Below are 27,480 nucleotides of genomic sequence, written 5' to 3' on the forward strand. Positions count from 1 at the left end.
GAATTTGCCTTTGCGAGTGAACCAGAATAAGGGCCTTAATCTGCCCAATGTGTCATTTATTTCAAGACTTACAATTTAAATTACCAAATATACCCTAAGGAGTTGCTTCTATCTACATAACATTGATCACTGTTATGGCATTAACTCAGTATTTATATCTTCACTAACTTGTTACAGTATGTCCATGAAAAGTAGATGATCACCAGTAAAAGCACTGTAGTTACTATATAAACCCAAGTGCTGGATTGCATCTAATAAATGGCGGAGGTTCACAGTAATTCTATGGTCAGAAGAAAAGTCCTGTTTTACAAAGGCACCGGAATTGTACACCACAGTCTCCATCCATTCTAGACACTACAGCTGTCAAAATAACACTGCATTCATCAGTTTCTGATGCAAACAATAAATACCTGGGTAATAGAGATGAAATGATCTTAAAGCCTAAGGGCTGACCAGAATCGCAGCTAAGAGGTTGAACATTGAGAAAAATGAGTCGCTAATTAGAAATGGATATGTGCGAGTTTTGAACAGTTGCTCAGATAAAAAAAAAAAAAAAAGGTTCTCAAGACAACATTGATCAGTCTAATTTGAAATATCGATGAGTTAAAACACCAAAACCTTCCAGCAAGGGTGAAAAAATGAGCATCCAAAATAGAGAGAGTCACAAGATTGCTCCAGCAACCAATCAAATACTACCTCCCTGTTGCTGGAACCTATAGTCACCCTGTGTTTGTGGTACAGAACATCATTGTTGTTTGTTGGTCCTAAATTGACAATCTCCATGTCAAATGTGATTGTGGACCCAGGTGAGACAGGAGGCAACTGATTGGTCATTTCTTTACCGTTCACAAACACAGCCCCTGTAGGAGACAAAATAATGAATTTAACAGCTAATTAAAAAAAAAAAAAACCCACACATTTGAAAATGTATTTATTTTTTGCTTGTTAAATTTAAAGTTCCCCCAATTTTCTCCTATGCTGCAATTGAATACAGACTGAGGGGTAGATTTATTAAGCTCAGTGAAATGATAAAGGGGGAAATTTACTAAAGTAAATTTGTAAAAAATAGGTGTATTTGTATCCAGAAATACGCTTATTTTTGATATTTACTATCCCGAACATACGGCAATTCGTAGTTGTATTGATGTGCTATCAATACGAATTGCCGTATTTTCAGGATAGTAAATGTCAAAAATAAGTGTATTTCTGGATACAAATCCACCTATTTTTTACAAATTTCCTTTAGTAAATTTCCCCCAAAGTATCTGTTTTTTTTATCACCAGCCAACCAGCTCCTACCTGTGAAGTTACAGGCTTGGTTTGAAAAATGACAGGTAGGAGTTGATTGTTTTTTATCACCAGCCAATCAACTCCTACCTGTCATTTTCTACCCCTGAGTTAGAACAGAATCCTTAGAGGCATTGTAAAAAAAAAAAAAGCTGAAAACTTCTCTATTCTGCTATTGGAACAAGGGAACCAGATCTATGAGTATTTGTAAAGAAATTATAGTTCCATTAATTTACTTGAAATGTTTTATAGCATCCCTAACTACAGGGTAAACACCTGAGACAGCCAAGCACATAAAATACACCCACTGAGGGCATATAGTGTGACAACTCTTTTCCCTGACGTGTCTGAGAAATTCTCAGGAGACTACTGAAAAAAAAAATCAAAACAGAAATCACAGGTGGGAATACTCCTGCCATGGAGTTTGTAAAACATTAATGGTAATAGTTCTCTCGTTTCCTTATCAAATCCATGACAGCCATAGCAAACTAAATGTGCAGAGACAGTACAATAGGGCGAGGAAAACCCGGACAAGTGAGAACTACGCACACACCTGAGAGTTTCCAGGAAGGAGATGTTGCACTATATATTTGCCCTGGAGCGCATAAGAGAGCATTATTTAGGCGCTGTACTGTGCCCCCTTACAAGCCCATGAGAAGGTTTATCACAGAACAATCCTTCCAATTGAGAACACCCTTGAGCAGGCATGTCCAAACTACGGCCCTCCAGCTGTTGTGAAACTACAAGTCCCATCATGCCATTCCAACGTTTTGCTATTAGAGAATGCTAAAAAAACTATGACAAGGCATGCTGGGATGTGTAGTTTCACAGCAGCTGGAGGGCCATAGTTTGGACATGCCTGCCCTAGAGAAACACATGAAGGGACTCCTATTATAGTGTCCACCAAAGCTTTTAGAACAAGGTTAAGTTCTGAGCAGTGTCCCTAGTGCACTGACTCCTCAGTGTGAAGCATAAATCTGTGCCCCAAAACTGAATAACATTAAATGTGCTTATACATTTTACGGTGACAAGCATGATTGGTAGATGTGCACTTACCACTTGTGCTAATACATACAGCCTTGTCTCTCTGTAAGGAATCATATTCACTCTCCTTCTCCACACAAATTCCGATACTGTCCCTCTTATCTGGCTGTCCGGCAGTCTCCACCCTGTGCGATGCCACATATTTGAAATTAGTAATTCAGTCCACGGTGTTTCCTTAAGAAGCTTAAAGCAGCAGAACAATGGTCCAGAAATACAACACAATACTTTCCTGTTGCGGTTTGTACAACCTTCCACTATTAAATTTTGACCTATATAGGATAAACTAACTTGTGGGCATACTTTACAAAGGGACACGTATCCTATAACATTGGTTAAATGATTACATAGTAGTCATTACAGGAAAGAAATAGATAGAGAAGTGGTCAATCAGAACAGTACCTGGTTTAGGTAAAACAGGAATGTCTGAAACAATGGGAGTACCACATACTGCGTCTTGGCAATGATCCAACTCCTCTTACCTAAATGTCAGTGTTTGACCAGGGAAATAAGTGGCAGTTTTTGAGTAGAGGACACCACGGCAAAATGTATCATTTCTCAGAGCAATGTTCCTGCGGCTGCTCAAACTGTAGCCTTCTAATCCAGGGTTCCACTCTACCAGAAAAATAAAAAAATCAATAACAAAAAACCAACAACATGTGGCAGGAAATGCACTGGAGAGCAGTATATTATAACACACACACCCCTGCCCCCCCCCCCCCCCCAACTAGCATCAAAACACCTACAGGTCCTATCACAAGATCCAGAGATTAACACTTGAATAAGGATTTCACAACTACATGACTAGTAAATGTACCCCATAGTGCTTTGCAATTCAAATCTAAAGCTTCTAAAAATAGAGGTGAGGTTACCCATAGCAACAGTCTATCATTTTCTAGCAAGCAATAAGCATCTTTGGGCAACATCACTTCTTTAAATTTTTTGTAGCTTTAGTATATTTACCTCTTAGAAGGCATTTAAACCATTTGCCAGATTAAAAAAATATGTACCATTTACAAGCACCAACCAATTTAAATTTCTAAAGTAGCTTTGAAACTAGTATGTTTAGTGTCAGTTTCTTTTTGAGAATGTACCATGTGGAATGAGACTGGTATGGCCAAGCTGTGCCACACTCCATGGGCTCCATTCCTGGCGTCCATCTCCTCGAGCACATACCCTGAACTTATAGTCTACATTGGGGTCAATATGAAGTACTATGAATTCACACTCGGAGCCCACATATGCATCCTCAAAATGGCAGGAGGAATTCTTGCGATACTGCAGTCGGTAATCCTGTGCCACAAAGTCTTCGTCCACCTGAAATAAGCAAAATGCAAAGACTTAATACATTGATAATGACCTCTGAGGAGACCTGTAGGTCTGCTCTCTAAGATTTATCATTATGGTGGGTTTCTGCTGTATGGTTGGGTTGAGTACTTTGCAGAATTAAGGATTCTGGGGCATTGTGTATCTTCATCCACTGTAAAACCATTGTAGCGTGCACAATTGTGTGGGTTCTTTGTAATAGGTATCCTACAAATGTACAGCTAAGCAACATAGGTCACCCAAATAGGCCATTTATGTGTACACAAAACTTTCAAAATGGCCTTACAACTAACACCCACATTCATCCAGTTTATAGAATATTGGCAGCTGCACTGCAAGTAATGGGTGGCCTATTTGCAATAGCATATGTGCTTCATTCTTCAGTTATCAAGATAATCACAACAAGTTCTGTTTGTGTTAGTACCATTGTCAGTAATGTTACTACCTGCAAAAGAAAGCACAGTTAAAACTTGAGTATGAATAAAAGATCGATTCAAATAACTATTATTTCTCCTATAAAATTCTGCATCTGTTTGAAGTCACATAAGTACCTTTCAATTAAAAAAATAAAGTTGCATCCAAGATGACCATACCCTAAAAAGTTTCCCTCCATATGGATAAATATTTACTTACCCATTTCCTTTATATAAGGATCTTTCCACATTTATGGACAATCTACTGAGGTCTGGCTACAACATGGTGTAAATACACAATTACCAAGCAAGACCCCACCAAACATCAACACTAGCACTACAAATCCAAGACGCCACAGACTGGCTCGAGCCGAAGAGTGTAGGATACCGGAGCATCACTAGCCCTGCACTAATGCGTTTTTGTCAATAGACTTCATCAGAGGCGTAACCAGTAAACACTCATCGGAGTTCTTTACACTACCAGTCTCCAATGAAATGGGGCTGGGTTTACAAATATATAGGACTCATCTCAGTGTTCCAGCTCCCTAGATGCTCGCAACACACAAAAAGCACTTGGGTATGAGACATCACAAATCTGTCATAACACAAAATGGTAAATACTATCCATATCACAAAAATATTACCCGTTTATGGCCACAGATATACAATCCAAATATAAAAAAATATATATCTTTATTTGTAATATCTAGATTTGTATTAGAGGACAGCTGGGACAGACTATCTATGGTGGCTCATCTACCGCCACTATTACATCGGACTTTGGTTGCCACAAATGACATCAATGGCAAGCTATATGTGTGTTACACTGGACTAAATAATTAACAAATGGGAGGTTAAGCCTGCCGCTGGCAATCTTGCCATCATACTAGTTATATACAGCAGCTGGCAATACTTGCAAATTATCTGTTTGTCATATCCAATTCAAAGTTTTTGCCCTTTGATCATTTAATTGTGACCTTAAGGTAATAAACCTTAGCAGCAGAAAATTTAGTATGAAGGTTTGTGTACATTGCAAATTATTTATATGCAATGATTTAAGTAGTATCTTGTACTAGAAAATAAGCTCTTCCTCCTTGTAATAGCAATATAGTTTAATATAAACAGCAGTTTTAATTCTGCTAGTCACGCAGGGGTTCTCAAACTCGGTCCTCGGGATCGCACGAAATTCACGTTTTTTAGGTCACCCAACAGGTGCACTCATTAAATTGACACATTTTAAAGAATCCACAGGTGGAGCTAATTATTTCACTTGTGATTCTGTCAGGAGACCTGCAAAACATGCACTGTGTGGGGTCCTGAGGACCGAGTTTAAGAACCTGAGTGCTAGTGTGTTTCAGATTCCTAGTGTGTGTTCCCTTTTCTAATGGAACATTACTGGTCATACATATTCAGGCTGACTTTACAATTTTGATTCAGAAACATCCCCTGAATGTCACTTTACCTTTTTTCCCCATTTTAGAATATAAGACAGCAATAAATAATGTATAGTTAGGCAACAATAAAGAGGGAATCTTTGGGATGAGAGCAGCTGATAATCATTTATAATTTACACACCTTGCACCATTTCACCAAAATCCCCCCAGGTCTCTCAATCAGCTCTTCAATCTGTACTGGAGGCCTGGATGCCACTGTGCCATGTTTGGTGATGTGATCTCTAGCTATAGAGAGGAACGAGTCATCCAGTTGAGCGGAGAGACAGGGGACCTCCACCAGCAAGGGGACCTCGGGCAAACTAAACGGACACAAAATTTGTTATAGCACACAGCTGACAACACTAAGCCTCACCCTCCCCTATCGTCCCCATGTCTAGTTTTAAGGGAAGCGTACTGTCACTCTTAAGTCTATCCCTGAGAGGATCTATATTTTCTACTTCAAGTCTTACCTGTCCAACTGGATGTGAAGAGCTTTGTTTGTGAAATTACACAGGTTCTCATGCTCCCCAGTTTTGCAGGACACAGCAACCTCTCCTGGAGAAAAAAAATTGCACATAATTACAAACACAATTCTCCAAAGCCACAGTTTCTTAAACTCTAATCTATATGTAGAGTCTAAACCAAAGTGTCATGCCCAGAGAACCTTGATCTATAATAAACAGGAGTGCCTTACTATGAATACACCTTGCAGAAAGAACAGATTACGCAGCAGCAACTAGGAAGATATTACAAAAAGGGAAGAAGAAAAAAAAAAAGGGGGGGGGGGGGGGCAGGGGCGCTGGAACCAAGTTATCCTGCGGTTATGCCTTGTAAGTTGTGCCATTTTCCTATTCAGTATCCTGAATGTTGATACTGAATAAGCCACCTCAGCAACAAATCGGTCCTGCCGAGAACGATACACGTACAGCCCGCTCCATAATGCTGGAGTGCTATTTCTTACAGCATCTGATAGTGGTCTATGCACACAAATTGGAAGGAATTATAGGGCAGTATATGTTACACCCTATGTAACTTGATCTATAAAAGAGATGTACAGCAGAGTTTAAATCAAATAAAACCAAAAGTAAAGCAAGTGGTCACACCCCATCAACTCTGATCTGCAAGGAGAATCTATATACAATGCCGCACCTTACATAGCCCAATCTCTATAGAAATATTTGGCAAGAAACGTGTTGCTGGTCACGTACAAATTTTAAGGCCCTGAGGGGATATGCATTTTAAGTGCAATTTGGAAAATACGGTACTCTTTACCTAGAAGGGCGCCCATCGTGGCCATCTCGGGCATTGAATGCACTAAAAAAATCTGGTGCGATGCGACCGACGCGATGCCTGCGATTTCCCATAGGGAACAATGTTAAATGTCTCAATTGACCCGATTTTTCCATAGGAAACAATGTTAAATGGGCCACAGAGGCACCCTGAAGTGTGAAATGGCCACCCCAATTGTTAACGCCACCCCACGATCAACCCGAAGGGTGGCGAGCGCAGCGAACCCGCGAGGGGCGGCGGTACGCGTCCTACGACCTTTTCATACCCCCACTATCCACGTCGGCGTGGAGTTGAGAATAGAAAGTGTGGCAAGCGCAGCGAGCCACCTAGCCCGAAGCGTGGCGAGCGCAGCAAGCCCCATGAGGGGACGCGGATACCTTCACAGGTATCCGCGTCCCCTCGCGGGCTTCACAACTGTCCGCATCCCCTCGCCACACTTTCTATTCTTAACTCCACGCCGACGTGGATAGTGGGGGTATGAAAAGGTCGTAGGACGCGTACCGCTGCGCTCGCCACGCTTCGGGTTCACGTTGATCGTGGGGTGGCGTTAACAATTGTGGGGGCCATTTCACACTTCAGGGTGCCTATTTGGCCTCTGTGGGCCATTTAACATTGATTCCTATGGAAAAATCGGGTCAATTGAGGCATTGAAAAGGAAATCGGGTCAATTGAAAAGGAAATTCGGGTCAATTGAGGCATTGAACAGGAAAATCGGGTCAATTGAGGCATTGAACAGGAAAATCAGGTCAATTGAGGCATTGAACATTGTTCCCTATGGGAAATCGCGGGCATCGCTTCGGTCGCATCGCACCAGATTTTTTAGTGCATTCAATGATCAAAATCGTGGGCGCCGTTCGAAGTAAAGAGTACCGAAAATACTAGAGAAATACTAGGTTTTAGAGAAAGTCGTTTTTTTTTAACCAATCCCACATGACATTGCAGTAGTGGTTTCAACTGTATTATAGCTTAACCCTTGGAGTGCCGATGTTGCTGTGACAGATGTGCAAAATAGTCACAAAAATGGCAGCATCGCTCACAGCAACCTTTTTTTAGGGCACAATATTTAACTAAATATGGTACTATTTATATCTCCATTATTAGGGAGATACAGCAGTCTGTATTTAGAGAAGTGAAAGTTGGAGCCTCTGAAGCATGTTAATCAGTCAAATTCCATTGCCTCCATATGGGATAACCTATTGCTATGCTAATGTTCGACATATAGCTATACTTTATCCATGTGCCCCGATATGCATCTTCATTCATAAGCGCAACGGAATATGCTGCGCTATATAAGAAACTGTTAATAAATAAATAAGCATGTAGTACCATCAGGAAGTGTTGAGATATAGATAGGATACATTTATAAATGCCCTTACTGCCTCAAAGTTCAGGCAGTAAAAAAACAAAGAAAAACCCAGTAGAATTCCCAACTCACCTTCTTTCAGCAGATCCTCTGCTGTGCTGACACCATGTTCCAGAAGCTTCTGACAATCATCTAATGGTTTAATATTCTCACGCTCAATGGCATCCACTTGTTGAATGAGCAGGCCCATCCTTTCATCCAGCATCTTGGACACCCCACTTTTCATGTCCTGGAAATGCTGCTGCAGAGTTTCCCGTGTCTGAGCCGCGCTCTCATTGATCTAGAAGATCAATTATATAGATTGTAAACTCTACTGGGGATTATATAGATTGTAAACTCTACTGGGGCAGAGACTGATGTGAATGTTCGAATATCCTCTGTAAAGCGCTGCGGAATATGTGTGCACTATATAAATAACTGTTAATAAAGAAATAAATTATATCAGGAGAGACAGTATAACTCCGGAATGGCTGCAGCAATTCACACAAAATTTGGTACACATATGGTTTACAATCTGGGAATAAACACTGTGGGGGGTATTACACCCCTAGAACCCATAGGAATGAGGCAGAAGCACAGAGTATTTCAGCAGACAGCATAACTCTGGAATGGCTGGAGCAATTAACACCAGATGTCAGTTAGGCACTTTTCTTTGATTGTGGCCCTGCTCGTTGCCTAGGGGTATCACACATAATTTGCTTAGTAGTGTCTAAATCAACTTTTTTTTGGGGGGGGGGTGTTAAAAAAAAAAAAAATTGAGATACTTACTACAACAACCATTATTAGTTATTTATATAGCGCACACATATTCCGCAGTACTTTACAGAGAATATTTGCACATTCACATCAGTCCCTGACCAGTGGAGCTTACAATCTATATTCCGTATCGCATGTACACGCACACACATTCATTCTAGGGTTACATTAGTTGGTAATGAATTAACCTACCAGTATATTTTTGGATTGAGGGAGGAAACAGGAGTACCCGGAGAAAACCCACGCAAGTACGGGGAGAATATAAGAATATACAAACTCCGCACAGTTAGAGCAATGGTGGGAATAAAACCCATGACCTCAGCGCTGTGAGGCAGTAATGCTAACCATTACACCATCCGTGCTGCCCATATCATTTACATTTTATACAAAAAACAAAACACACAAAATAAGACCCTAAGATGTGTGCACACATGTATGTCATTCATAGGACTATACAGTAGGTCTTAGTAGGTTTTAAATGTGATCTTGCAACCTCATTTGCACCACTAGAGAGAATCTAATATTACATTTACTAAAAATAATTGTCTCTCTAATGTTGTATATCCTTACATTGTGGAGTCTAAAACATCATCTTCTAAGATGGGCTGCTCACAGGAAATGATGAAAGCCGCTCAGAACTTTCGTGATTTGACTTAAACGCACACAGGAAGGAGTATGGTTAAGCAAAGCTTCCTCCTTGGGGGGGGGGGGGGGGTTGGTAATTGCATTGGCATGTGAGGAGGTACGAATCAGGGAACTTATGTATATCTCTGCACACAAGATAATCACCATGTGCATTTCTGGGTGCAATGAATCAGGGAACAGGTATTCAACATTAAAATAAATATGAAAGGCATTATATTCTGCTGAATAGGTTACATTAGATAACTAACATGATTATACTAGCTACAGTATGTCCAACCAGGCTCTCTCCCAATTCCAGAGCACGTCACAATGTTATATGGGTGGTACCCTTCTGTGCAGAAGGGTAAAGGGGTTAACACACAGGGCAATTTGGCCAAGTGATTATGACTGGTCAAAATTGCCTAGGTTAGCCAGACTCACACCTTGTGCACAATGCGGGCGATGCACAGCCCCCCTGCATTACTATCGCCCAGCCAATTAGACTGTGCAGGCAAGGCAATTTTGACTAGCTGCTGCTGACTGTGTATTGCACCTCTTGTAATCTGTCTGTCTCCCCTTCCTACTAGATTGTAAGCTCCTCCGAGTAGGGCCCTCTTCCCTCCTGTTGTCAAAGCCCACTTCTCTTCACATTTCACTCACAGCTCTCCTTTACTCCAACACTCAGTGACCATCTTCATACTCATCTCCATCATTGGCCTCAAGCCTCTAGTTGTATGTTGATTGGGTCCTCACTACTTACATTTAAGCTGTAATGTGTATTGAACTGTGGTGCTCTTTATTTGTACTGTATTTTTGTTATTTATTCAATGTTATGCCAAGTTTTTGTCTCCCTGTATTGTTCCTTTGTACGGCGCTGCGAAACACTTGTGGCGCCTTATAAATAAAATTATAATAATAATAATAATATTTGGCTGTACACAGGCTAAGCGACTCAGGATGATAGCCGTCTATCTCTCACCGGTTCTATAAATCTTGACTGAGCCATATCGCGCAGCCCAAATGAACACCCTGAGGTGGCAGCTCTGCAGAAGGTGCATGTGGTGGTGGGATGTCACGGCACCTTCACTTAAAGCAGTGTTTCAATGGTTTTTTTGTGTGTGGTTTTATTTTGTATAACTTGTATATGTTCCCATTAGTAATGTGGAGGAGAATGCAATACTGTATTATACTGTAGTTCATAAAAAAGCTGAAGAATCAGTCACCCTGAACAATAAATTTACAGCTTAAATAAGGTTACTGAAATTTTCAATGATGGGCTTCATGTAATTGGGAACAATTTGTTGTTGCGCAGGTTACATGTGGTGGATGTGGCTGGTATGTTAGCATTTTATTAAATGGCAACACAAAAGATTGATATAAGATCATCGTATGGAATGAAGGACTAAGAAAGTGCCAAGTCAGTAACTTAAGAAACCCTAAACCTACCGCTAACCCTACTTAGAAGCCAGTTCTGCCCACTTCAAATGTCCTCCTACATGCTCTTATAGACTGGGTGATCTTTTCCATAGTTGCCTATGGCCCTTTTGAAAACTAGCTGCCAACGAGGAACCAATGGAGTTACATACATGAAATACAGTAGATCAGTGGGGCCAAATTTTGGTACAATAATTAGCCTTGAGCCATTAACCATGTTACTGATAATAATGAATGGAATGAACAATTTTGCATTTTCTATACTTGATTTAGCACAAAGCAGAAATTCACATTGAATGTGTATAACCAATCAATCTAGTATCTTATAATGCTGCTGCCAATTGGCAGGACATTTGTTGCAAGGGCAGCAGATGGTTGACTATTGCACTACAGCTGAACAGTTCACATTTCAAGCAGTTGAGGAAGGGGCGACCCACACAGTATGGAAAGGTGGCCTATACCCTCTCACTGACAAATGTTTAGGTCACTTTTAAAAATAAAAAATAGATTAATATTCGGTACTGCTTTCCTAGCACGGCGCCCACGATAAGCATCGCATGTATCGGTCCTTAATCACAAGCATCGCATGCATCTTATGTGTTTCTGCACCATAAGATGCATGCGATGTATACGATTTATGCGACTACAGTGATTTTTCATCGTATCCATTTTTATCACATGCATCGCATCGGTCGTACTGTTTTAATGTCATAAGATGCATGCGATGTATACGATTGATGCGACCACGCGAGGGGCGGCGGTACGCATCCTCCGACCTTTTCATACCCCCACTATCCACGTCGGCGTGGAGTTGATTCTATAAAGTGTGGCGAGCCCCGCAGATATCTTCACAGGTATCCGCGTCCCCTCGCGGGCTTCACAGGTATCTGCGGGGCTCGCCACACTTTATAAAATCAGCTCCACGCAACGTGGAGAGTGGGGGTATGAAAAGGTCGAAGGACACGTACCGCTGCACTCGCCACGCTTCGGGTTGGTGTTCACAGTGGGGTGCATTTAAAATGACACTGTATTTAGTGGTTTATAATGAGATGATGTGATTTTTAAGTGTTGATGCATCAAATTGGGTGCTTATAATGTGAACTCCACTTCCATTGTTAATGCCTCCCCAAACTATCAACGGGAATACAAAGTGTGGCGAGGGGCGGCGGTACGCGTCCTCCGACCTTTTCATACCCCCACTATCCACGTTGGCGTGGAGTTGATTTTATAAGGTGTGGCGAGTGCAGCGAGCCACTGAGGCCGAAGCGTGGCGAGCGCAGCGGATACCTTCACAGGTATCCGCGTCCCCTCGACGATGAGTAAGTAAACGATGAGTGCGATGCATGCTATTTAAAGGCATACATCGCAGTCATCGACTCGCACGCATCGTACCTTACTATACTACTGTTTTTCATACGATACATGCGATTTAAAAACCGAAATCGCACATAAAAAATGTACACGATTAATGCGATGGGCGCCGTGCTAGGAAAGCAGTACCTAATATTCTGTAACCAGATACACTGTTTGGAGGTTCATTCTCTTGAGCACTTTCTCCTTCTGACTCCCGGTGTTCTGTTAATTCTGTAGTTTGATAGGAGTGACAAGTGCTGATACTATTACACTGGGGATTGTGGTTTGGGGCTCTTAGCAGAAGCATTGTGATAACAGGACACAGCGGGATCTGTGTACTGCTCATTTATATAGTATGTCATGGTGAGATACAGTATTCAGAAGCAACCGACAGGAAAACACAAAGAGAAGTTTGTCCAAACAATTCAGAGTGACACTATTAGACAGGAAGCTGAGTGAATTATGTGGTTATAGAACATCTCTAAGCCTGAACTATATATACACACACACACACACACACACACACTAAATTACTTGAACATGTGCATCAAAACTAAACACTGATTTTTTTTTCTATAAAAAATACCTCTGCATTTGGAATGAGACAGTTAAGCAGTACATTCTACTAGAACCATGCAATATAAAGCAGATATTAGAACAACCTCCTAACCTTGCACAATAGCGGGACCAGCAGGAACAAAGCACTTGGCTGAGCCCTATTGCATGCTTTTATCGTGCTGTAATGGAGAGAGCTAGTACAAACATGACTGACAGCAACTCTTATAACTAAACTCCCTGTATATAGGTGCAACGATGGAAACACTGAATGACGAGATAAAGGTTTATTTATAGTCACAATCTTAATCTATGATTCATTAATGTTGATTCTTTAGTGGCTTAATCTGCTTCCAATTTTAGGATAAGAGGGCCTCTGCCTGTATCATCAAGTCCGTTATTAATATGCCCAGTGTCAAACACTATTACCCAAATGGAAAAGCCTGAAACTTTAGGCTGCCATAAGATTTCAGCGATTTAGCCAATAGATTTAAAGCAGCAATATTTAAATACAACTTTTAATCTAACAGTTTCCCAAATCTTTTGGCTGCTCTCAACTCACAGGCTATTACAGTTAAGGGCCCCATACACTTTTCACACGGTTCCAGCAGACTGGGCAGAGAAATTTGGTGAAATGTTGCTAAATCAGATATGTTTGCCATCCAATATGTGGTCCCATGGGCATTGGATCGGAGTTAGACGTTGGACATGGTGCATGTCCAACCTCTCACTAAGCCCCCCTCGTGGCAATGAGGAATGGGATTGCAGAAAATATATCGTATGCAGAAGGACTGCATAGAATATATCGTATGCGTCCCTGATGCCTGGGAGCTTTCCAGGCGGTTGAAGCGGCAACATATGTGATTTCTCCCCTCAGAGAACTCGCACAGTGTATGGGGCCTTTAGACTTCGGTTTACTGTAAGCAAGACATTACCGAATATATTATGATGATGGCATACAAAATAAAAAACGTGCACAATAGATTTTACAGTACTTTCCTAGCTACTTAAGCAGGATTTTATTTGATGTCAGAGCTTTAAGAAAAAAATAATAATTGGTGAAGACAAATAAGAGGAATTTGGTACCTACCGGTAATTCCGTTTCTCTGAATCCGCAGGGGACACTGGCGTTCACGCTGGGTAATAGAGGTGGATGGCTGGGAACTGGCACACTGTAACTTTAAACAGCTGGCTCCTCCCCTCTAGTACCCACAATCCCCAGTTAGGAAAATTGGAACGAGAGGAAGGACACCAGGCTTACCATTAAACTATTCACGACATATATACAATACATATATACAATACATATATACATATATACAGACCACAAGAACTGTACACACCAGAGAACATGACCAGCAGGCGACCAGAGTAGGGAGGGAGGCCAGTGTCCCCTGCGGATTCAGAGAAACGGAATTACCGGTAGGTACCAAATTCCTCTTTTCTCTATCATCCGGCAGGGGACACTGGCGTTCACGCTGGGGAGGTTCCAAAGATTCCCCCTTGGGCGGGAGAACTCGGAGGAGCCTGCAAGACCAACCGACCAAAATCCGCCGCTGAAGAGGCGAACGTGTCGAACTTATAAAACTTAATGAAGGTGTGAGAGGACGACCATGTAGCCGCTCTACATAGTTGAGCTGAAGATGCGCCTCGACGCGCCGCCCACGAAGTACCCACCGAACGGGTGGAATGAGCTGTGATAGAGGGAGGCGGAGCCCTCCCCTCAGCCAAATAGGCCTGCCTAATAGTGAGCTTGATCCATCGAGCTATGGTCTGCTTAGAGGCCGGCCAACCCCGTTTAAGGGCGTCGTACAAGACAAACAGGCCGTCTGATTTCCTCAATGACGCTGTTCTAGACACATAAAGTCGCAAGGCTCGGACCACATCAAGGGAAACCGACTGCGGGTCGGAATCCGTAAAGGCAGGGATGACAATCGGTTGATTCACATGAAACGTAGTAACCACCTTAGGCAGAAAAGATGCTCTTGTACGAAGCTCCGCCCTGTCTGAATGAAAAACAAGAAAAGGTGCCCGACAAGACAGGGCACCCAACTCTGAGACCCTCCTTGCCGAAGCCAGAGCCAATAACATAACAGTTTTCCAGGTCAAGAATTTTAAGTCTACCTGCTCCAAGGGCTCAAAAGCATCGGACTGTAGGAAACGCAGAACTAAAGGTAGATCCCACGGTGGTGTAGGAGGGACAAAGGGAGGCTGGACTCTGGCCACCCCTTGTAAAAACGTCTTGATTTCTGACAATGAGGCCAGCTTCTTCTGGAACAGGATGGACAGCGAGGAAACCTGCACCTTCAGGGAGGCTAGACGAAGCCCTGAATCTAACCCCGACTGCAGGAACCGAAGTAACCTAGGCAGATGGAAACTCCTGAACGGGTAACCCCGAGCGGAACACCAAGTGGAATATGCCCGCCATATCCGGTGATAATGCTTAGCAGACACCGGCTTACGGGCCGCCATCATCGTAGGAATTACCGACGCCGGTATCCCCTTCTTCCTTAAGATGTCTTCTTCAATAGCCACGCCGTCAAACGGAGAGGCTTCAGCGCTGGGTGCAGGAAAGGCCCCTGCAGAAGGAGATCCGGCCTGTCCGGGAGTGTCCAAGGCTGGTCTATGAGTAGCGACTGAATCTCGGCGAACCAAGTGCGTCTGGGCCAGAAGGGGGCAATCAACACGGCTCGGACCCCTTCCCTTCTTATCTTTTTGAGGATCCTTCCTAGAAGTGGAATCGGAGGAAACAGGTAGACGAAGTTGAAGGGCCACCGAACCTCCAGAGCGTCCACTGCCCAAGCTCCCTCGTCCCTTGTTCGTGAGACATAACGAGGAAGTTGATGGTTGTGCCTGGAGGCCATGAGGTCTATCTGAGGTAGACCCCATCTCCTGACTAGCTCCTGAAACACGTCGGGATGCAGAGACCACTCTCCCGGATGGAACTTCTGTCTGCTCAGAAAGTCGGCCTCCCAATTGTCGACTCCTGGAAGGTATACTGCCGACAGAATCACCTCGTGTCTCTCCGCCCAGACTAGGATCCTTGCGGCCTCCTTCATGGCGCCCCTGCTCTTGGTGCCTCCTTGTCTGTTTAGGTACGCGACAGCCGTCGCGTTGTCCGACTGGACCTTGACCGTCTTGCCCTGAACAATGTCTGGAACAGCCAGTAGAGCATTGTGAATCGCTCTGAGCTCCAGGACGTTTATGGGCAGACTTGTCTCCCACTGATTCCAGAGACCTTGCAGTCGACGATCCAGGATGACTGCGCCCCAGCCTGTGAGGCTTGCGTCTGTTGTCAGAACTACCCAGTCCCATATGGCGAACCGCCGGCCCTGAGTCAAATTCTGTCTGTGTAGCCACCACAGCAGTGATGACCTTGCTCGACTGGATAGTTGTACCCTCCGATGTATGAACAGGTGAGAACCTGACCATTGACGAAGCAAGTCCAACTGAAGGGTTCGAGAGTGAAATCTCCCGAACTGAAGCGCCGGAAAGGCTGCCACCATCTTCCCTATCAGCCGAATGCAAAGTAGGATCTGAACTCTCTTGTGGAGTAGAATCTGACGCACCAACAACCGGATGGAAGCAATCTTGTCCTCTGGTAGGAATATTCTCTGTGCTCTGGTATCCAGCAACAGACCCAGGAATTGTAGGCGTTGGGACGGCACTAACGATGACTTTGGATAGTTCATTATCCACCCATGCTGCGTCAGGAACAGAATTGTCTTGTGAGCATGCTCCTGCAGAAGAGACGGAGATGTTGCCTTTATCAGAAGGTCGTCCAGGTACGGCACAATATTGATGCCCTGAAGCCTCAGACAGGCTAGCAGGACTGACAATAGTTTTGTAAAAACTCGAGGGGCTGAGGACAGCCCGAACGGAAGGGCGCGGAACTGAAAATGCTCCAGACCAACAGCGAACCTGAGAAAAGATTGATGATGCCTCCATATAGGGACGTGGAGGTACGCATCCTTTATGTCCAAGGAAAGTAAGAACTCCTGAGGCTCCAGAGAGGCTATGACAGAGTGTACAGACTCCATCTTGAATGGATGGTACTGGACGTACAAATTGAGTGCCTTGAGGTTTAAGATGGGTCTCGCGGATCCATCTGGCTTGGGAACCGTGAATAGATTCGAGTAAAAACCTCTTTCCCTCTCCTCGAACGGCACCGGCATAATCACTCTGGATTTCAGGAGCTTCTCCATAGCCCCCTGCAACTGTATTCTTTTCTCCTGCTCGCGAGGCAGAGCAGTTGTGAAAAATCTTGAAGGTGGGGGACCCGCAAACTGAATCCTGTAGCCGTCCGAAATGAGCAGACGGACCCAAGGATCCGACGTGGTGGCAAGCCACTGTTGTCGAAATCCCAAAAGACGGGCCCCAACCTGGGAATCCCCCAGCATGGCTGGAGGATAGTCACGCTGCAGGCTTCTCCTGGGGCTTGGGCAACTGGGCCCTGGCTGCAGGCTGACCTCTTGTCTTTCCACGGGACCCACGAAAGGAAGAGGACGAACCTCTTCCCCTTCCGCGAAAGGACTGCTGTGGACGAAAGGAATTGAACGAGGGCCCCGTGTACTGACGTCTCGCCGGAGGAGGGGCAGATGGCAGAAAGGCCGACTTACCTCCCGTGGCCTGGGAGATCCATTTGTCCAACTCAGGGCCGAACAACATGTCCCCAGTAAAAGGCAAGGCTTCTACCGCCTTCTTAGATTCCATATCCGCTTGCCAGGACCGCAACCACAAGGCTCTTCTGGCGGCGATAGAGTTGGCCGAAACCCTGGTAGCAACCGTAGTGATGTCCTTGGATGCGTCTGTGAGAAAATCTGCCGACTCGCGGATATGTTCCGCCAGTACCTTCAGCTCCTGGCGAGGAACTCCCGCATCCAGACCCTGGACTAGCTGGTCAGCCCATTTAGAAATGGCCTTACTTACCCAGGCTGACACCACCGCTGGACGCAACTGGGTTCCTGCTGCCACATAGATGGCCTTCAGCGTGTTCTCCAGCTTCCTATCTGCAGGGTCCTTTAAGGACGTGGCCCCCGGAACCGGCAGGGTAGTCTTCTTGGACAACCTCGAAAAGGAGGCATCCACAGGAGGAGGTGTCACCCACTGCGCGAGCGCAGACGGTTGAAACGGGTATAAGGAAAGAAATTTCTTCGGAACCTGGAAACGTTTATCCGGGTTTTGCCATGGTGAATTAAGTTGTTCCTGTTTAGGAAAAGGAAAAACCACCAGCTGCTTAGGACGTACCTCAAAGAGCTCTAAATCCTGGGACACGGGTTCCGGCTCCTCCGGGAAGTTAAGGACCCGCTTAACAGCAACTATAAGCGCCTCCACCCCTGCCGGGGCCTGTTCTGGCTCAGCTGCAGGCTGGACCTGATCATCATCCTGGTCCGGATCCATGTCGTCTGCTAGAAACTCCTGTTCCTCCGCGGAATCATCCGAGTCCTGCAGAAGCAACGGCCGTTTTGGCCGCCTCTGCTGTAGAGAAGGAACAGACATAGATGACACAAAAGAATCCATGGATCTAGTTAAAGAAGAAACCCAGGCTGGCTGAGCCACTCTGGATTCAGCCAGTTCAGAGGAAAGCTGAGACATGGCCCCCACTAATGTGGAAGCCCATGCAGGAGGAGCAACAGAGACCTCAGAAGGACCCTGTGATAAACCCCTGCAAGTTTCACAAGTAGTAGCTTTCCCCTCAGCAGAGGACTGTGAAAACTTTACACCACAAACGATGCATATGAAGGCTTTCTGCGCAGCCTTAGTGGATGCCTTGCCAGTCATGTTTTCAAAGCACTTACACACACCTCACACACACAAAAGACAGGATGGGTGTAAGGACCCAGGGACTGTAGGTACCAGAGGGAAGACTAAGCCCCCCTTGATAGCAACCCAAACCTTCCCCCCTACACAAAGCTATAAAGCCACCAGAGGGGATACAAGGGTTAACGTCCCACTGTCTTGTACACCTAAGCAGGAGAGAGGTGACAAGCAGAACAATGCCTCAGAATATAGCTAAACACAGCGATATTCCCACATTTGAAAACTAAGCACTGCCAAGTCCCCCTCACCGCGGCATTACATTTAAAATGGCGCCCGCCGCGTGCGGTACCGCGTCTGAGCAGTCTCCCACAGCGGTATACCGCTATCCCCCCGCTACGCTGAGCCTCCCAGCCAGCAAGGTTTTAACCCCTCTGCACCTGCTGGGAGACGCGACAGCGGGTTAACACGCGGCGCGCTGTGCGAAACACAAACAGCCCGCCCCGCTGAAAGGGTACTCACTGTTGGTGACTCTGTCCTTGGGGCTCCCGGCGTCACAGGCAGGCAGAAACGGTGTCTGACGGTCCCTTTGGTGGGGGACCGCAGGAACACAGGATAGGCTGGCAGGCGTCTTTTAGTAGAGACCCTGACAGACAGTGCTGGTTAAACCAGCGCGCCAAGCTCCCTTACAGGGAACAAACACTCAGAACTGAGATAACTTCCCTAGCAGGGAATGTCAGAAAAAAATGCCCAAAAGAGATGCAAATACAGGAGAGATCTCCTGCGTGGCCAGCTCCCGAGCACAATTTTTCTAACTGGGGATTGTGGGTACTAGAGGGGAGGAGCCAGCTGTTTAAAGTTACAGTGTGCCAGTTCCCAGCCATCCACCTCTATTACCCAGCGTGAACGCCAGTGTCCCCTGCCGGATGATAGAGAAACTCTATTATTCCCTCGCTAAACTGAATACTAGAAGTGGGGTCCTATTGGAGCCTATGGTTACTAATACAATTCACTGTCAGCTGAGTCACGTGTAATGGGCACACTTATCCAGTAAAAGGAAAAGTCACTTTTGCTGACTTATCTGTGGATAAGCCACAGTCATAGAATTATACAATGTCAGAGAGCACTAAGAACCATGTAATTGCATTTAATGGTATAATAATTGTACAGAGAGCTGGATGACCAGTGCTAAGAAATTATTTCATATCCAACAGCAGAACAGAAAGACTGCACACAGGTGCAGTCTGAGGGGCCCATTTACTATTTAATGTTTGTGGCCAATTCCACCCAAAATCCCATTTTCGGGGGTTAGCCACAAATATTAAGTACCCCCTGCATGTATCATGGAGGGACTGGAGCAGGAATCACTGATACCGGTTGCGATTCCTCCTGCGCCACCGGCAGCCGCATCCCCCAGAGGTTTCTATGAGGGATGCAATGCTGCTCAATGTATCAATACCGGTCAGCATTGCATAAGGTCTAGGGCTACTGCCATTCTGAGACGGTGGTAGCCCATTGTAGACTATGAGCTACAGACCACAATGTTGCCCCTGCATCTGAAGAGACATACATCACACCGATAGGATAGCATAGTACAATGCGATCCTACAGTAAAGAGGCTGCTGAAAGATCTACCCACCAACACTCCGAGACCATCCTACAGTATTAATGGGGTTTGCCACAGGTTCCAAAACCAAAGTTGTACCAAGCATTTAGGTGAGGGGTATAATAGATCCAAAGCGCAACGGAATATGCTGCGCTATATAGGAAACTGTTAATAAATAAATAAAATAGATCTAGCGAGGAGTTCAATGCTTAGGACTACGGGATACATAAAAAAAAAAAAAAAGGAAGATTTATAGCACTATAAAAAGTAATATGCAATACTGTGAAAGACAGGTGCGGAAAAAATACAGCAAAGTTAAGAATGCTTTCAAAAACAAACAGGTTTATTTTGATCAATTAATGTAAAGTGAATGAACAGAAGAAAATCAAATGGTGCCCATTGGTTGTAAGGTGCCCATGCAACCAATCAGTTGTGATGCGCCATCACAACGCAATGTCCCATCGCATCTTGTGGTGCCCAGTGTGTTTTTTACAGCACCCAATGTCACATACCATCTGCGATGCCACATCAGGTGCTGGAAGAGGGGTGGCGGTGGAGCAGGCACCGGGGCGCTAGCGACTATGGGGTGGGGACCGGAGAGGTGGAGCGGCAGTGCTGTGAAGGAGCGCTGACGGTGGCGGAGCTCAGCAGAAGCAGAATTTGAAACACTGAGTTTCAGAAGGCCGCACAGTGTGTTAAATATTTTTTTTCAGATTCTGTCGCCGCCGCCAGCGCTCCCTCAGCACTGCTGCTCCAACGCCGCCATCGGTATGGTCACCGCTCCACCATGACCCTCGGTCCGGCACTTGCTCTTCAAACCCACCGCTGATTGCATTAGAGCGATGGCATTTGGTTAAAAATCACATGCCATTGCTCATGCAATTCGATAAATATTATGTGCAGGACATATTTTTCCATACGACCGGCGGGCCCGCGCAGCCAATACTTTGATTTATCGCACAGATGTGGTTGAAACTGAAGGAATGTATACAATATCGCCATAGTGTATGAGCTACATAAATCAAATCAGTGGGGCAGATGTATTAAGCCCGGTGAAGAGATAAAGTGGAAGGTGATAACACACCAGCCAATCAACGCTGTAATTTTTCAAACATAGCTGATTGGCTGGTGCGTTATCACTTTCCACTTTATCTCTTCACCAGGCTTAATACATCTGCCCCAATATTGGTGTGACCACCCTTTGCCTCTAAAACAGCATCAATTCTTCTAGGAACACTTGGACAAATCCATGATTTTATAGGGTTAGGGTAGGCTAGGGTCTATCTTATTAGGTTCGAAGGGTGCGAGGTGCCATGCTGTTTTCACGCTTTTAAGCAACAGAACCCGATTCAGCCTGATGTTTTAATGTATATGTTCACACAGTGCAGCTGTACCGAACTGCGTTATGCTGGGTACACACCAGGACGACAAGGGTCCGATCCCATCAATCTAGATCCAATTCCGACCGATTGGATGTAGATTGTGTGGTGATTGGGCCCTTTTCTGTCCTGGTGTGGTCAGATACCGATCCAATGCGCGGTCACGCGGGTCGGTCGGCCGTTATTCAGATCCTACCTGCAGCAGGTAGGATCTGGAAACAACCATATTCCCGGGTGTGGGTCGCCATCGGATTGGACCCGTTCACGGTGCACATAGTGAGCGGGTCAGAAGAAACACTGACGACCCGCTCACGATGTGCATTGTGAGCGGGTCGTCCTGGTGTGTACCCCGCATTACAGTTGAAATCTGGTCAACACTGGCCTGATCATATTCTGCTGGAGTTTAAATGCAGTGGAAACAGCACCTCATACCCATTACAACTAGGATCAACTCCAAAGATTCTTAGAGTGGGGAGCACTGATATTGGGGTTTTTTGCAATGGAATATGATGTGTGACCTGGCTCTTTTCTCAGTACTACCACATCTGCTGCAACGTTTTTCATTTAAAAAAAGGTAGAGGTCTATTATATTGCAGTTATCTAATAATAGTGTGCCATTTAAGTAGACAGAGGTAACTTTGCTCTATCATAAAAGGAGTCTGTTGGTTGAGCGCTCTGATAATAAAGACACGCGATAAAAAATAATCTGAATCTCTGTATCGGCGACTTTTTCCTGGGTCACGTCAGCAGTCTCTGCAATACATGGGGTGCCTTACCTGTCTCCTGGCTTGAGTCAGCCCCTGCAGTCTCTGTTGCAACTCTCTCTTGTAGTTCTTGGCGGCCTCCATGCTCTCCCTGGCCTCCAGGAGAAGGTCATCCAGCTCGGCCTCCTCCATCCCTCCCTCCGAACTCCGTGCACAAACCGCAGCCGCCAGCTCTAAGCCGTGTGTCCCGCTCTGCCCTGGGCTGCTAGTGCACTGCTGCTGCGGCTGCTAGCAGAGTCGGCGGAAGCAGAAACTCCTAGAACTACTAGTCCCGTCATGCCCCACAGTATAGCCGGCATTATTACTGAACGCACAAACTTTATTGGCAAGAACACTCAGGCATTGACAGGAAGGAGAGTGAGAACAGGCTTCTGTGGAAGGAAACGGCTAGTTTCCCTTTGTGGAGAGGACCTTTGATGACGTCCCCCCATGTGACCCGCTGTCCTCCTCTAGTCACATGGGATCTCTACTAGTCCCATGTGACTAGAGGTTTTTTCAAGCAGCAGAAGCGCGGGCAGCATTACTGACTGTGCACCAGGTATACATTTACAGGGTGCATTTCACACCCGCGATGCCTGCCCGCACCGCATCCACTCCATCACCCACCCGACGGCTGTAACCCCTCTCCCTAATTCTCGTCCGCGGCTGCACCCGCCCCCCCCCCCCTCACGGTTCTCACCCGCGGTCTCCCCCCTTGTCACCCATGGCAGCACCTGCCACCCACCCCTTCCTCTCACCTCACCCCCCCCCCCCCCCCAGGTTCTCGCCTGCAGCTGCCACCGCCCGGGCCCACTCCACTGTGGCTACTGAAACCCCCCCCCCCCCCTCTTGCTCCACCCCATCAGCTTACCCCCTCTCATCTCACCCCCCCCCCCCCAATCTCTTTCCTCTTTTTCGCTATCCCCACCCCTAGTCACGTCACCCCCACTTTTAGGGATGGTCATCGGCACATCCCCCATCGATGGCTTCTAGAGCAGGAACCATCGATGGCTGTAAACCATTCTACCTCACACCATCGATGGTTCCTGCCATCGCTTAGCCGCTCATGTGCAGAGCAACGGGACGGGTCGCTGCAGGCAGCCTGCCCGGCCGGGATCCATGCGCATGCGCAGAAGAAACTTTAGCCATCAATCCAGTTTAAGTTTCTTTTGCGCATGCGCGCACCTCCCGGCGGGGCGGGCCGCCCACAGCGACGCCGCTGGAAGCAATGACGCTGTGCGCATGCGCCCCCAACTTTTACCATCAGAAGCCATCCATCGATGGCATATAACTATTCGACCATCTACTACCGATGCCCAAAACATTGAGCACTAGGTCCCAACCATCGATGTTTTGGGAACATCGATGTCTTGCACCACACCAGCTCACCCTGTCACCTCACCTCTTCTAGCCCTGTCTCCTCATGCTGTGCACAGCAGGGCTTCCATGTCGCTGTTCCTGTGCACTTCAGATTCTGGGTCAGTCTAAAAGGAGACTGGCTCTATTTCATCTGTTGAGGTATCCTCTACCCCTGGAAACTCTCAATAACATATTGACATAGAGGCTTTGGTTAAGGTCGGTCTATGGAGGACCCTGATTCACCTCCCAAGTCTACGGGCCCTAATTTAAAATGTGAAATTGCAAAATATTGCTGTGTGTAGCCCACACCGCAACGCCGCAGGGGGCAGCCCGTGGGTGAAGAAAGAACCAGTTTAATAAAATATTTTAAAACCTTTGTGTTTTTATTTTAATATTTCCTTTATAGATACCAGAAAGTCTTTAATGCCCCACATGCTGGTATATGTGGTTCTCTCAAGTACCAGCATGTGGGGCAGGCTTACTGGGACCTGTAGTCCTACTGTAAAAAACAGCTATCAACCCTGTGGGGGATAGTCCTGGGCTTCAGCCCAGGTCTGGGGTGCCCTGGAGAAGGGGACCCCACTTCCTCCAAAGCTCCCGGCCTGGGCTGATTAGTTAGGGTGGGTAATGTTTTGTGCCACGGGACCACATCAACTTGGCTATGGCATTACACCTGCTTGTGGAGCCTGCTGCTAGTCCCCAAAATACGTGGGACCCTCACTCATTTTGTCACCTGTATTTTGGGAACCAGGGCCGGCTCAAGAGCCCGGTGCTGGTTTATTGAGTATAGGCAGATCTTGCTTCATTTTCACCTGGTATTAGAGAAACCAGGTCTGGCTCAGAGAGCCTGGGGCGGTAATGCTCACAAGGGGGACCCCACGCCATTTTTTTTTTTACATTATTTATTTTTCTATTATAGACATCCCCCAGGCTTTATTCCGATCCATTATTTAAATACTTTCACGTTCATGCTGAATCTCCCATTATCTGGCACAAATCTCTCCATGTGTAGGGCCCTTTAGAGAGAACTCTGGGATATTATGATGGAAGATCGCTTTTATGGGTTTTTCTACATGTGGCCAATGTAGTAGGAAATTACTCTGGACAGTTTGATACTGGGTCATTGTGCGTGGACTGTCACACCCGGTTTTGTGTTGCACAAAGACACTTGACCATGGCCCTGTTCTGGTGGAACCGACATGGGAACAGGCTTTGGGGTGATTGGTCTCAGACCAGAGTTAAGGTGGGTACACACGGGGGCAATATTGGCTGAAATCTCTGGGAATATGGTCGCTGAGCGACCATATTGCCAGTGATTTGGAGTGCTGCTGGCGATAAATCGCCAGCTGCGCGCTCCCGTGTGCACTCCCTAATGGTCGCAGGAGCATGCTCCTGCGATCAGCGACTTCCCCCGGCGCTGAGCAGGAGGTCAGCGGAGATCAGCGGCAGAAGAATTCCCTTCTGCTGCTGCTCCCTCCTCCGTTCGGGTCTCTCTCCTCCCCGCCGCGTGATAGCAGCAAGCAGACGCTGCTGCTCCCCCCCGCCCCCTGACAGTAGCAGTGTCTCCTTTTCATTGCTGATGAAAAGGAGACACTGAGCAATATGATTCCTGGCAATATATTGCTAGCAATATATATCGCTAGCAATCATATTGCACCGTGTGTACTCAGCATAAGTCTGGGATGTAAACTTTACAATTAGTCGCCAATCGTACAGATGCCGTGGGGTGGATCACGGGGCTGTGCATATTGCTGTTGGTAGGAGCATTGGTAACATGCAGCTGCTTCAGCTGTTGTCTTCCGCCAACCACGGCTTCCAGCTACCGTACTTTGCTGTGCTTGCCTGCTGCCGGAATTCCACTGCCCGGAATGATGTTGTCTTTAAATTGATAACAGGCATCTTGGATGGCGCTAAATCATAGGCCTCCCATCTACAGATGTATTGGCGCATCGTGCTGGGTGTACAGGTAGCAGATGTATTTGCGCGTCGTGCTGGGTGTATGTACAAGCAGATGTATTAGCGCATTGTGCTGGGTGTACAGGCAGCAGATGTATTGGCACATTGTACTGGGTGTACAGGCAGGCTGCGAAAGACACAGATACAAGAATTAATCCTGCGCAAAAAAACAAAGAAAGAAGTTATCCAAGGAAATAATCCCTAGGAGATTTCAGGCACTTTACAGTAGTTGTAATCCTGTTTAGCTGCTGCTCAACAGGGGGGGTAGTCAGTCAGTTTTAATTTATCTTACAAGAGACCCTCTTCACTCCACATTATATATACGAAGGAGAAATGCCTTCTAATTCAATTTGAAGGTGCTACCCACTGTCCAAAAACACACATACAAGAATAGTAGGGATATGGGTGCACTGAAAGTCCTATAATACTAAATAAAATGTAACTTTTAAAATTAAATGATTCTGATTCACTCGCTAAGCAGTGGAAATTCGCTGCTTGGCGAGTCTTCCAACACCGACTGCCATGATCCGCACATCCCTGCCGCTTTGCGAATGGATGTTTTTCATTAACATCCATTCCTAGGGTAGCTTAACTACCATGGTTGCCAACCATCAAATAACTCTTTCCCCTGCTCGCAAACCTAAAGGCCGCCATACACTATGCGATTTGTCCCCCGATTTCACCCGATCCAGATGGACCGGGCAGTGAAATCGGACCAAATCGCAGGTTTTGACACCCGGTCTGACCCGATGCGCGGTCCTGTGCGCATCGGGTCAGAGTCGGGACGTCGGCCCGGCTGCACATAAGATAAATCTTATGTGCAGCCGTGGGGACTCTGAGGACGCCGGCGAGGGAGGGGGGCGGCAGGGGGAGCCGGAGCAGGGAGCTGTCATGCTCCGTCCGGGTAGGGGGGGGGGACACACCGCTAGTAGTGCGGACGCTGCGGGGGACACAGGCGGCAGTGACATAGAGCCGGGCGGGGGGAGCCGGGAGCTGTCAGCACTGAAGAAAAAAAAAGCCCATACAATGAATGGGCAGCCTGTGATTGGCTGAGCGCTCTCTCAGCCTGTCAGCAATTGGCTGAGAGAGCGCTCAGCCAATCACAGGCTGCCCATTCATTGTATGGGCTTTTTTTTTTCAGTACTGACAGCTCCCGGCTCCCCCCGCCCTGCTCTATGTTACTGCGGCCTGTGTCCCCCGCAGCGTCCGCACTACTAGCAGCGTGCGTCCGTCCCCCCAGCCGCCTTGCAGCATCCCCCGCCCGCCACCTCGATGTCCCCGGCCCCCCCTGCTCGCTCCACATTGCAGCTCCCCGGGAGTTGCAAATGATACATCGCATGCGATGTATCATTTGCAAAACTTGGCACATCAAGTGCCAAATCGTGTGTCCCCCTCCCGGGGAGCTGCAGGGGGAAATCAGGTCCGACTTGTCCTTAGGACAAGTCGGACTAATGTATGGGGGCCTTAAGTCCGTCTGGACTGACCTAGACTTGTGGCATTTGGGTCTGAGAATGGGGAGGTGGCTAATGTACTGTGACATCAGCTTCCTACCCCCAGAAGGCAAGTGCCGGTCTGCATTCCCAGTGTTTTCCTGGGCCCACCCACTGTTTTTTTTAGGTATGCCCAGATAACGCACTGCCTGCTTCCATCCCCCATGTGTGAGCGCGCTGGTGACTGCAAGGTACCTGCACAGAAGCGAATATGCACAGTGCTTTAACGGGATGCAGTTAATTTGCCGGCGGTCGGGATCCCGGCGGTCGGAATCCCGACCGCCGAAATCCCGAAACTTTCTCCCTCCGTGGGTG

At 46.4% G+C, this 27,480-nt stretch overlaps 1 protein-coding gene across 1 annotated transcript; it reads right to left on the reverse strand.

Moving 5' to 3' along the window:
• CRLF3 (cytokine receptor like factor 3) lies at positions 1-22,825 on the reverse strand. The gene is made up of 8 exons (XM_083148236.1): positions 22,394-22,825; positions 8,226-8,433; positions 5,971-6,055; positions 5,643-5,820; positions 3,423-3,645; positions 2,811-2,943; positions 2,344-2,456; positions 1-860 (listed from the first exon to the last, which is right to left on the reverse strand). Exons 1-8 carry the CDS (start codon positions 22,511-22,513, stop codon positions 604-606), a joined length of 1,317 nt encoding a protein of 438 aa, XP_083004362.1. The 5' UTR covers positions 22,514-22,825; the 3' UTR covers positions 1-603.
• Between the last annotated feature and the right edge of the window lie 4,655 nt (positions 22,826-27,480).

The sequence above is a fragment of the Crinia signifera genome, chromosome 6 (assembly GCF_055691185.1).
Source record: "Crinia signifera chromosome 6, ASM5569118v1, whole genome shotgun sequence".
NCBI classification, from domain to species: domain Eukaryota; kingdom Metazoa; phylum Chordata; class Amphibia; order Anura; family Myobatrachidae; genus Crinia; species Crinia signifera.